The 13,033-nt window shown below is 52.6% G+C and overlaps 1 protein-coding gene across 1 annotated transcript in view; it reads left to right on the forward strand.

Moving 5' to 3' along the window:
* LOC133358589 (MAM and LDL-receptor class A domain-containing protein 1-like) overlaps positions 1-13,033 on the forward strand; it is a 68,151-nt gene that overhangs the window by 15,110 nt on the left and 40,008 nt on the right. Inside the window, exons 8-15 of the mRNA XM_061576956.1 lie at positions 858-890; positions 2,095-2,217; positions 4,189-4,324; positions 5,457-5,573; positions 7,267-7,366; positions 10,185-10,299; positions 11,437-11,566; positions 12,193-12,388. Of these exons, the coding sequence (XP_061432940.1) occupies positions 858-890; positions 2,095-2,217; positions 4,189-4,324; positions 5,457-5,573; positions 7,267-7,366; positions 10,185-10,299; positions 11,437-11,566; positions 12,193-12,388 (950 nt within the window). The remainder of the gene's footprint in view (positions 1-857; positions 891-2,094; positions 2,218-4,188; positions 4,325-5,456; positions 5,574-7,266; positions 7,367-10,184; positions 10,300-11,436; positions 11,567-12,192; positions 12,389-13,033) is intronic.

Raw genomic sequence — 13,033 nt, forward strand, 5'->3', positions numbered from 1 at the left:
CACCCACCCACACACCCACCCACCCACCCACTCACCCACCCACTCACCCACTCACCCACCCACTCACCCACCCACTCACCCACTCACCCACCCACTCACCCACTCACCCACTCACCCACCCACCCACTCACTCACTCACCCACCCACCCACCCACTCACCCACCCACCCACCCACTCACCCACCCACCCACTCACCCTCCCCCTCGTGTTGCCACAGTGCCGGCCGTCGTACGTGCTGCTGCTACCCGCTACGAACAGCACTTGACCCCAACAGGCTGTTAGTTCGATCTCACAGGCGAATCCGTAGATACGACACGCGGATACAAGATTATTCTTGCTGTTGATTCAATAGCATTGCTATTATAGCAGAAGGAAGTCGATTGTTCGATTGTGTGTGTTTAGGTTGTTGTCCTTCCCCTGCACCTCCCGATTAGCACGGCTGGCTACGTACGGTGCAGAAGAAGCTCAACACACACTCACATACACACACAGAGACACACACACAGAGACACACACACAGAGACACACACACAGAGAGACCCACACACAGACACACACACACAGACACACACACACACACACAGACACACACCGACACACACAGACACACACACACACAGACACACAGAGATACACACACACACACAGACACACACACACAGACAAACAGAGATACACACACACACAGACATACGTCAGGATGCCACGAAAGCCTCGCGGGCTATGTCCGCTATTGGGAAGTGCGACGGATTGTTGTTGTGGTTATTTTTGTTGTTGTTGTTATTGTTGTTGTTATTGTTGTTTTGTGCCAGCGCTTCGGAATTGACGTTGGGTTATTTGTATCCCTCGGCTCGTAGGCAAACCGACAACCCCCAAAGAACCCTCGACAGGTGAGTCACGATCCAAATACCAACAAACAACAAACTCACCCACCCACTCACCCACCCACTCACCCACTCACCCACCCACTCACCCACCCACCCACTCAGCCACTCACCCACCCACTCACCCACCCACCCACTCACCCACCCACCCACGCACTCACCCACTCACCCACCTAACCACCCACCCACTCACCGACCCACTCAGCCACCCACTCACCCACCCACTCACCCACCCACTCAGCCACCCACTCAGCCACCCACTCACCCACCCACTCACCCACCCACTCAGCCACCCACTCACCCACTCACCCACCCACTCACCCACCCACTCACCCACTCACCCACCCACTCACCCACCCACTCAGCCACCCACTCACCCACCCACTCAGCCATCCACTCACCCACCCACTCAGCCACCCACTCAGCCACCCACTCACCCACCCACTCACCCACTCACCCACCCACTCAGCCACCCACTCACCCACCCACTCACTCACCCACCCACTCACCCACCCACCCACCCACTCACCCACCCACCCACTCACCCATCCACTCAGCCACCCACCCACACACCCACTCACCCACTCACCCACTCACCCACCCACTCACTCACTCACCCACCCACTCACCCACTCACTCACCCACTCACTCACTCACTCACCCACCCACCCACCCACTCACCCACCCACTCACCCACCCATCCACCCACTCACCCACTCACTCACTCACCCACCCACCCACTCACCCACCCACTCACTCACTCACTCACCCACCCACTCACCCACTCACCCACCCACTCACCCACTCACTCACCCACCCACCCACTGACCCACTCACCCACCCACTCACCCACCCACTCACTCACCCACCCACCCACCACCTCGTGTTGCCACAGTGCCGGCCTTCATAGGGGGTGTTGCTACTCGCTAACAGCACTTGCCCCAGCAGTCCGTTGAATGCTATACGGGGAACCTTTGTCTTTGGTCGTGTGCCCTCACAGCCTTAACAGGTGCTCGCTAACAACACGCAAATGGTCGCAACGCTTAAATCTCCACGAAACATATCTAGAACGTGCAATCATCGTCATCTTGATCAGGGGATCAGCACGCAAAAATAACAAGAATTCGAAAAAAAAAAACACGCACTTGCCCCACCAGTCTGCCGAGGCTATACCGAGGGAACCTTTGCCTCTGTGCGTGTCTCGCTGCAGACGTTTGCTCGCTGGGCCAGAAGCAGTGCCACAACAGCAGCACGGCGTGTGTCTACGAGGAGCTCTTCTGCGATGGGAACGTGGACTGCTCAGAGGGCTCCGATGAGACGCCCACGGACTGCGGTACGCGCACACACACACGTGGCACACGAAAGAACCATTGGATGTGAATCCCTGCAGTCGCGAAAGTTGTTGCGAGTCAGTGGCTGCTTTAGTGTTAAAATATGGTGCTGTATTTTTAAATCCTTTATATTAAGTTCACTTGCTTGCTTGCTTGCGCGCTTACGACCGTGCAAATCTTTCGGTCGTTTTTTAACCCACTTCCCGTGATCCAATCGAGCTGACATTTTGCACACAGACTCGTTGTGCGTGACAATTTATTTTCGTGAAACATTTTTTCCTAAATTTTCCACTTTTTAGGGAATTTTTTTTTCATATTTAATTTAAAATACCAATGTGATAAAAATGAAACTCTTACTCAAGAAAAACAGAAATGAATAATAACATAAAACCGATGCCACGCATATAAAGGATTTATAGTGAAAATCTTAGTTTTCACGGGTTAATTTTTAGGATAGTGTGTTTATAATATAATTTCATGTAGATATCCACATTGATTGAATATTTTTCTTCCGCAGTTTTTATTGAACACGCAATATTTGATATCTCAAAAACCTGATGTGATAGACAAAAACTGATGCCAGATTTGGAATCGGCACTCCAAAATTACCTTAAACCCGTTGGAATACCTTATGCCAGACAAAAGTGTGTTGACCAGTGTCATTTACCACTTCCATCAGCGCCTCTTCCCCCCGCATTTGTCTCAGTCACGGTGTTGGTAAGCCCACAAGCTGCTAAACCCTAGTAGCCCAAAATTAGTTAAAAAATAAGTATAACCCGTAAAAACTAAGTTTTTCACTATAAATCCGTTATATGCGTGGCAGCGAACTTAATATAAAGGATTTAAAAATATATTCGCCTGTGGAGGACGCGGGGATCGATCCCGCGACCTTTGGCATGGGAAGCGAGGGCGCTACCAACTGCGCTACTCCGCCACGGCCTGTGGAGGGGTTACGCTCTGGGCTCTTGTACTGTGACGTTCAGCCAAAGCCATGAATGAGTTCTATTTGAATATATGTAAAATAAAAAAATTTGCCTAAAAAGTGTAAAATTTGGGGAATTTTTTTTCAAGAACATTAATTGTCACGCACAACGAGTCTGTGTGGAAAATGTCAGCTCGATTGGATCACGGGAAGTGGGTTAAAAAACGACCGAAAGATTTGCACAGTCGTAAGCAAGCAAGCAAGCACGCAAGCAAGCAAGCAAGCGAACTTAATATAAAGGATTTAACAAAGGTCTCTGGAGAGTTCTTCTTGGTTCTTTCGGTAAAGTCACGTAGAAGGGGAATAATAAAAATGAAATAATAAAATAATCAAACATAATAAAATACATACTCTTAGTTTTTTCGGTAAAGTCACGTGGGTAAAAAAATTAAATTAAAATTAATAAAAGTGATAATAGAAATAAAATAATACATTTCTATTATTAATTTTATAAATTTTAATTTAATTTTTTTTACCCGCGTGACTTTACCGAAAAACACTAAGGGCATGAATCCTTGCAAGTCACGAAAGCTTCAAATCTAGAAATAATAAAATACAATTCTCACGACGTTTCGGCCACAACGCAAGCAGCCGTCGTCAGGTGAAGACAAGGTCTGTCGGAAAGACAGCGTCTTTCACATCAACATCATCAACATCATCAATATCATCATCAACATCATCATCATCAACATCATCATCAACATCATCAACATCATCATCTTTTTTTTTCGATTTAAAGCTTTCGTGACTGCAGGGATTCATCTTCTTGGTTCTTTCGGTAAAGTTACGTAGAAGAGAAATGATAAAATAATAAAAATAATAAAATAATTCTCACGACGTTTCGGCCACACCGCAAACAGCCGTCCTCGGATGAAGAACAGCGTCTGTCAGAAAAACAGCGTCTGAATTTCAAAGTCATCGCTTTCTTGTTGTTGTTCTTGTTCTTGTTGTTGTTCTCCGTGTGTTTGTTTGTTTGTTTGGCCGCCTGCAGCCTTCTGCCCGCTGCTGTTCACGTGCGGGGACCGCTCGTGCGTGCCCTCGTTCCGCGTCTGCGACGGCAAAGACGACTGCGCCGACGGGAAGGACGAGCAGGGCTGTGTCCACCTGGCACTGGGGGAGTCACACAGGTACCTGGGGGGTAGGAGAGGTAGGGGTACGTGGGGGGGGGGGGGGGTAGGGGGGTACAGGGCTGTGTCCACCTGGCACTGGGGGAGTCACACAGGTACCTGGGGGGTAGGGGGGGTAGGGGGGTACAGGGCTGTGTCCACCTGGCACTGGGGGAGTCACACAGGTACCTGGGGGGGTAGGGGGTACGTGGGGGGGGGGGGGGGTAGGGGGTACGTGGGGGGGGGGGGTAGGGGGGGTAGGGGGCTACAGGGCTGTGTCCACCTGGCACTGGGGGAGTCACACAGGTACCTGGGGGGTAGGGGGGGTAGGGGGGGTAGGGGGGCTACAGGGCTGTGTCCACCTGACGATGGGGGAGTCGCACAGGTACCTGGGGGTAGGGGGGGTAGGGGGTACGTGGGAGGGGGGTAGGGGGGCTACAGGGCTGTGTCCACCTGGCACTGGGGGAGTCACACAGGTACCTGGGGGGGGGTAGGGGGTACGTGGGGGGGGGTAGGAGGGGGGTAGGGGGGTAGGGGGTACGTGGGGGGGGGGGGACGCGTGCGCAGGAGCACGGAGAGAGCGGCGCGGGTGTTTGAACTTCTTCTGCGCCGTACGTAGCCAACGGTGATTCTCACGGGGGTCACGTGCACGGAGACTCTCACGGCACTTGCCTCACACGAGGGGGACCCTTTGTCTTTGTGTGTGTGTGTCTGTGTGTCTGTGTGTGTCTGTGTGTGTGTGTCTGTGTCTGTGTGTGTGTCTGTGTGTGTCTGTGTGTGTGTCTGTGTGTGTGTGTCTGTGTGTGTGTCTGTGTGTGTGTGTCTGTGTGTCTGTGTGTGTGTGTCTGTGTGTGTCTGTGTGTCTGTGTGTGTGTGTCTGTGTGTGTGTCTGTGTGTCTGTGTGTGTGTGCTTGTGTGTGTGTGTCTGTGTCTGTGTGTGTGTGTCTGTGTGTGTGTGTCTGTGTGTGTGTCTGTGTGTGTGTCTGTGTGTGTGTGTCTGTGTGTGTGTCTGTGTGTCTGTCTGTGTGTGTGTGTGTGTGTGTCTGTGTGTGTGTCTGTGTGTCTGTGTGTGTGTCTGTGTGTGTGTCTGTGTGTGTGTCTGTGTGTGTGTGTGTGTCTGTGTGTGTGTCTGTGTGTGTGTCTGTGTGTGCAGCCTGCAGCTGTCTAGCGGCACGGTGGACGTGAGCGTGGCGGCGTCGTTCCACGCGGCCTGCGCCGACAACTGGAACGGTCACCTGTCCGTCGCCGTGTGTCGCCAGGTCAGCCAGGGGTGAGTACAAAGGGGCCGTCCATAAATGACGTCACGCACCTGGGGGCGGGGGGGGGGTCAGACATTTGTGACGATGTGTGACGAGGGGGGGGGGGGTTGAGATATGTGACGTCACATCAAAATGTTTTCTCCTACAACATCAGAGTGCAGCGCCACATTTTTTTGGGAGGGGGGGCTAGAGCTTTGTGACGTCATATTTGAGGGGGGGGGGGTCTGACTTTTAGTGACGTCGTGTGACGAAGGGGGGGGGGGGTCAAAAATCGTAAAAAATCGTCAAAAATCGATGACGTCATTTATGGACGGCCCCAAAGGCAAAGGTACCCCCTCCCCCCATCCCATATAGCAGGAGCGGAGAACCTTGGTTCTGCCAAGGGCAATTTGGATATTTATACAACATCATTCGCTGGGCCATGTAAAATGTTCAACTTAAAAATCAGCCCGTTGTTATATTTGGTCGAACATTGAATTCGCTCACCCCTAACGCGATGGGCTGGAACTGCTTCTCTTTGGCGAGGCGTGTGATGATGTTAGCTGCTGGCTATTGATGATGATGTCGCTACCCGCAACTGCTTTGCCAGGTTTGCTCCGAGATGTATTGAATTTCGAGTCCCGTTGCGGTTGGGGCACTCGGTTTGAGGCCGAGCCGACCTAGGGGAGAGGCCCAGGGACCGGTTCGGATGACGAATCGTCGCCGGCGGTGTTGGTGGCCGTGAGCGGGAATCGAACTCGTCGCGCGGCTGTGTGCTAACCGCTGCGCCACCGCTCCCCTATTATTTGTGGATGATGCGGTGACCACCGGCTTTGTTCGATGGCCAGCCGCAAGCCGCCGCCGCTTCGAGGATGATCACCAGAATTCACGACGACGACGACGACGACGACAACCTTCTTGGTTCTTTCGGTAAAGTCATCACGTAGAAGGGAAGTAACAAAATAATAAAAATAAAACATAATGAAATACTATTCTCACGACGTTTCGGCCACAACGCAAGCAGCCGTCCGCAGGTGAAAACCAGATCTGTCGAGGCGACAGCGTCTGAATGAAACAGCACCATGCTTGGAGCATATATATAAGCTGGGTTGGAAAGGGGGGAAAGGGCGCCTTGACAAAAGAATATGCATATCAAGAGGCATTTAGCATATTTATGGGAAATGCAGGTATGTGATTAGTACTACTCATGCTCGTGCATTTCTCATAAATATGCTTTATGCCTCTTGATATGCATATTCTTTTGTCAAGGCGCTCTTTTCCCCCCTTCCAACCCAGCTTATATACATGCTCCAAGCACGTGTGCTGTTTCATTCAGACGCTGTCGCCTCGACAGACCTGGTCTTCACCTGAGGACGGCTGCTTGCGTTGTGGCCGAAACGTCGTGAGAATTATTTTATTATGTTTTATTTTTATTATTTTATTACTTCCCTTCTACGTGACTTTACCGAAAGAACCAAGAAGATGAATCCCTGCAGTCACGAAAGCTTTAAATCGAAAGATGACGACAATGACGATGCTTTACCCTTCTTGCCAGGCCGCAAAGTGTCACCGCTGCAGCCCCCCCCCCCCCCCCCCAATTAACGCGCTCTGAAGCGGGGGCCCACTGGCCGTGCGAGCGTCTGCCGCTAGCCGGCGCGGTTATCACCGGCACGGTTATCGCCGGCGCGGTTTTCCACTCGCGTGCCGTGCCGTGCCGTGCCACAGGCCCCCGAAGTACGCGACGTCGGTGCTGGCCTCCGACTACGCCTACACGAGCTTCGCTCTCGTCATCAACGCGCCGGACAACCCCGTCGACTACCTCCAGGTGACGCGTGGACGGTGCAGCAGACATTTGGGGGGGGGGGTCAGACATTTGTGACGATGTGTGACGAGGAAGGGGTTGGGGGGGGAGGGTGAGAAATGTGACGTCGCATCAAAATGCGCAGATTTAAATCAATATAGACAACACGTTCTACTTAATTAAATAGACTTTTTGATTAATGTTTTTTCCTACATCAGAGTGCAGCGGGACATTAAATACGCACTACAATGACAATAGTTTAAAGCGATTTGAAGCATGTTTTATATTTTTGGGAGGGGGCAGAGCTTTGTGACGTCATATTTGAGGGGAGGTCTGACTTTTTGTGACGTCGTGTGACGAAGTGGGGGGGGGGGGGGGGAATCGTCAAAAATTGAAGAAAAGGAACGACTCAAGGTGGTATAAATCGCAGAGAAGACCAGAGAAAGGGAGAAAAAAACATTACAAAAATTACATAGAAAACAAGGAGGGAGCATAGAATGGAGTAAGGAGAGAGGGGGTAGAAAGAGAGAGGGGGGGTAGAGAGAGGCGGTAGAGAGAGAGGGGGGGTAGAGAGAAAGGTGGGGTAGAGAGAGAGGGGGTAGAGAGTGGTAGAGAGAGGGGGAAGGGGTAAGAACGAGGAGATCAGAGCGTGAAATCTTTCATTTAAAACAGGGGGTGGGGGGGCACATAAAGCAAAGCATTGGGGGAAAAAAACCCGAAACGATGAACGAAGCAAAGTGCCAACTACACCGAGCATCTTCTTGATTCCTCCGATCGTAAACAAAGGAGAGAAAAGGCTGTGTGGGTGTGATTCGGTCGTGTGGAGAGACAGCAAGACAGTGACGTGGGTCAGAAGGTGGGCGAGTGACGTGAGTGGTAAGGAAAGGGATGGAGAAGGAAGGCCGAAGGAGAGGTGCGGGGGGGGGGGGGGCGATGTAGTGCGATCGGTCCACGATGGCCCTAGGAGCGGAAAGAAAGAATGGCGCAGGACATGGCAGCGTGGAGAATCTGGCAAGATCAGCGGAACACCTCCACACGAGTGGGACAAAAGCGTGGAAGAAGGCGGAGGAAGGAGAGGTGGGGGGGGGGGGGGCGATGTAGTGCGATCGGTCCACGTTGGCCCTAGGAGCGGAGAGAAAGAATGGCGCAGGACAGGGCAGCGTGGAGAAGCTGGCAAGAAAAGCGGAACACCTTCACACGAGTGGGACAAAAGCGTGGAAGAAGGCGGAGGAAGAAGAGGTGGGGGGGGGGGGGCGATGTAGTGCGATCGGCCCACGGTGGCCCTAGGAGGGGAAAGAAAGAATGGCGTAGGACAGGGCAGCGTGGAGAAGGTTCGCAAGAACAGCGGAACACCTCCACACGAGTGGGACAAAAGCGTGGAAGAAGGCGGATGAAGAAGAGGTGGGGGGGGGGGCGATGTAGTGCGATCGGCCCACGGTGGCCCTAGGAGCAGAAAGAAAGAATGGCGCAGGACATGGCAGCGTGCAGAAGCTTCGCAAGAACAGCGGAAGACCTCCACATGAGTGGGACAAAAGCGTGGAAGAAGACGGAGTTCGATGCCCCGTTGTATTTGATGCGTAATGTACGCAAGCTATCTACTATGGTTATGGTTGTAGTTGATTAATCCCGAATCTCTGCCATTACATACAATGAAACAAGAAAAGGTAAACAAAGAAAAAACAGAGCAATGTAATAGAATACACTATTAGACAGCATATTCTTGGTTCTTTCGGTGAAGTCACATAGAAGGGAAATAATAAAACAATAAAAATAAAACATAATAAAATGAAATTCTCACGACGTTTCGGCCACAACGCAAGCAGCCGTCCTCAGGTGAAGAACGTTAATGTAAAAAAATAATTAAAAAGTCCATCCTATGTGTTAGTGAATTTTTTTAGTATTTTAGGCAGGAAATGGCAGGAAATTAGTTTTCAAATTGAGATTTTTTTTCTGGGAGTGGGGGACCCCCAGGAAGATTTGCTCCCCCCCAATGTTGTCTCCATGGCTACGGCCTTGCTGTATGGGACCCATTTTTTATGTGTGCCAGTATCAAGATGCTATTTGCGTTGTCCTTTGCCCAGTTCGCCTGGTGGAGGCCCAATCAGTTTCAAGGACAAAGCTTACGCATTGTTATCAGGGCGTCTTTGTTTGCATGAGTTTATGGCTGCGATGATGATTCGCCCACTTAGTCGAACTATCGTTTGCTAGAGTCGGCTCGCTTTTGACAAAATAGCTGGACAGCTCAGTGTGGTAGGGCCTTACCTGGTTAAGTACGAATTGTTTAAAATGTGGGACCTTTCTTTGCCGGCATCAAAAGATAACAATGGGGTTTACCCTGTCTGCCCATAGTAAAACAGTTTTGTTTAGATGTTAAACCACCAAACATAATCTTTTTTTCAAGGAATCTTGTTTGCATTAACCACAGAGACCCATAGAGACCCACAGAGACCCATAGACTCACAGAGACACCCATAGCATGGTTGGGTACGTACCGTATGAAAGAAGTTCAACATCCATGCGTAGAGATCCACAGACACCCAGACCCACAGAAACCCATCGAAACCCACGCACGGGTGGCTACGTATGGTGTGAAAGAAGTTCAACACACAGATGAACACGATAATCGCGTAAATATATAAATGTGTCGTTAAACCCGACACCACCCGACAAGGCCAAATAGCAAATGTCGTGTCCCGTAAACAGTACGTGTTCAGCACAAACCGGTTGTGTGTATGGGAGCAGAAGACCCACAAGGCTTCCTCCTCCTCCCGTGTCGAGCAAAAAAAAAAATCAGTTTTCCTAACTGCCCCAAACGCCGCACGGGCGGATTTCTCGTCGGCAGAGCGCCATCGGTGCCGTGACCACCAAGTGTCCGAGCGAGAGGCTCATCTTCGTGGCGTGCGAGCCCAATGAGTGCGGCCTGCAGCCAGCCCTGCAGCCAGCGGGTCGCGTCGTCAGTGAGTGGCACTCACTCACTCATAGTCACTCACTCATAGTCACTCACTCGCTCACTCACTCACACACTCACTCGCTCACTCGCTCAGACTCATTCACTCATACTCACTCACACTCAGACTCACTCACTCACTCAGACTCGCTCACTCAGACTGACTCACTCACTCAGACTCACTCACTGATCTTCGTGGCGTGCGAGCCCAATGAGTGCGGCCTGCAGCCAGCCCTGCAGCCAGCGGGTCGCATCGTCAGTGAGTGGCACTCACTCATAGTCACTCACTCACTCGCTCGCTCAGACTCACTCACTCATACTCACTCACTCATACTGACTCACTCAGACTCATTCACACAGACTCACTCATAGTCACTCACTCACTCAGACTCACTCACTCACTGATCTTCGTGGCGTGCGAGCCCAATGAGTACGGCCTGCAGCCAGCCCTACAGCCAGCGGGTCGCATCGTCAGTGAGTGGCACTCACTCATACTCACTCACTCATAGTTACTCATAGTCACTCACTCGCTCGCTCGCTCAGACTCACTCACTCATACTCACTCACTCACTGATCTTCGTGGCGTGCGAGCCCAATGAGTGCGGCCTGCAGCCAGCCCTACAGCCAGCGGGTCGCATCGTCAGTGAGTGGCACTCACTTACTCATAGTCACTCACTCATAGTCACTCATAGTCACTCATAGTCACTCACCCAGACTCATTCACTCGCTCACTCAGACTCACTCATACTCACTCACTCATACTCACTCGCTCACTCACTCAGACTCATTCACTCAGACTCACTCACTCGCTCACTCACTCATACTCACTCACTCACTTGCTCAGACTCACTCACTCAGACTCACTCACTCAGACTCACTCACTCAGACTCACTCACTCAGACTCACTCACTCACTCATACTCACTCATACTCACACAATCACTCACACTCACTTACTCATACTCACTCATACACACTCACTCAGACTCACTCATACTCACTCACTCATACACACTCACTCACTCGCTCACTCACTCACTCATACACACTCACTCATACACACTCGCCTGCTCACTCACTCACTCACGCTCGCTCGCTCGCTAACGCTCATGCACTCGCTCGCTCAACTCTGCGTGCGCGCGACCCAGACGGAGAGCCGGCGCAGGCGGGCAGCTGGCCTTGGATGGCGTCGCTCTCCGTGGCACGGAGGCATCGGTGCGGCGCCTCGCTCATCAACAACGAGTGGCTGGTCACGGCCGCTCACTGCATCGTCAACACGTGAGTCGTCCTTGGTTTTTTACGATCAGTGGAAACAAGAAGATGCTCGGTGTAGTCGGCACTTTGCTTCGTTCATCATTTCGTAATTTTTTTTTTAATAATAACTTTGCTTTATGTAAACCCCCACCTCTCGCTCACTCTCTCGCTCACTCTCTCGCTCACTCTCTCGCTCTCTCTCTCGCTCACTCTCTCGCTCTCTCGCTCACTCTCTCGCTCACAATCTCGCTCACTCGCTCGCTCACTCTCTCGCTCTCTCTCTCGCTCACTCGCTCGCTCACTCACTCGCTCACTCTCTCGCTCACTCGCTCGCTCACTCTCTCGCTCTCTCTCTCACTCATTCGCTCGCTCGCTCGCTCGCTCTCTCGCTCGCTCTCTCGCTCACTCGCTCTCTCGCTCACTCGCTCACTCGCTCACTCTCGCTCACAATCTCGCTCACTCGCTCGCTCACTCTCTCGCTCGTCATCCTCCTCGTCAAGGGCCCGCAATGCCCTTGACGCTCCGGGGTCCCAGTTCGACGCTTAACTCTGCGTGAAGGACCCCCTCACCATGAATAACTTCTCCCGCCCCCCTCCCTTCCCCCCTCCCTTCTCCCCTCCCCCCTCTCTCCCTCCTCCCTCCCCCCTCAGTGACCCCAACTCCCTGCAGGTGGTGCTTGGCTCGCTGGCCACGGTGGCGGGCAGCATCCCGGCGGGCGCCGTGGTGCGGTCGGTGCGCGCCCTGCTGCCCCACCCGTGCTACGGGGACGCCGCGTGCAGCCCCACGGCCGTGGACTACGACGTGGGCCTCGTGCGCCTCGCCAGCCCCCTCGAGGGCAGCGTCACGGTCAGCGACGCAGGGACCCACCGCTGCCACCAGCTGACACCCACCCACCCTTCACTTCTATCGCTTCCCTCACTCACTCACTCGCTCGCTCACTCACTCACTCACTCGCTCACTCACTCACTCACCCACCCTCCACTTTTATCGTCCCTCACTCACTCACTCGCTCACTCACTCACTCAGTCACTCACTCACTCACTCACTCACCCACCCTCCACTTTTATCGTCCCTCACTCGCTCGCTCACTCACTCACTCACTCGCTCACTCACTCACTCAGTCACTCACTCACTCACCCACCCTCCACTTTTATCGTCCCTCCCTCACTCACTCGCTCACTCACTCACTCAGTCACGCGCTCACTCACTCAGTCACTCGCTCACCCACCCACCCTCCACTTCTATCGATTTCCTCACTTACTCGCTCACTCACTCACTCAGTCACTCGCTCACTCGCTCACTCACGCGCTCACGCGCTCACTCACTCGCTCACTCACCCACCCTCCACTTCTATCGTCCCTCACTCACTCACTCGCTCACTCACTCACTCACTCACTCACGCGCTCACTCACTCACTCACTCACTCACTCGCTCACTCACTCACTCACTCAATCACTCGCTCATTCAGTCACTCACTCACTCGCTCGCTCA

This window comes from Lethenteron reissneri, chromosome 62 (assembly GCF_015708825.2).
Source record: "Lethenteron reissneri isolate LAM-NWPU_2019-01 chromosome 62, ASM1570882v1, whole genome shotgun sequence".
NCBI classification, from domain to species: Eukaryota; Metazoa; Chordata; class Hyperoartia; order Petromyzontiformes; family Petromyzontidae; genus Lethenteron; species Lethenteron reissneri.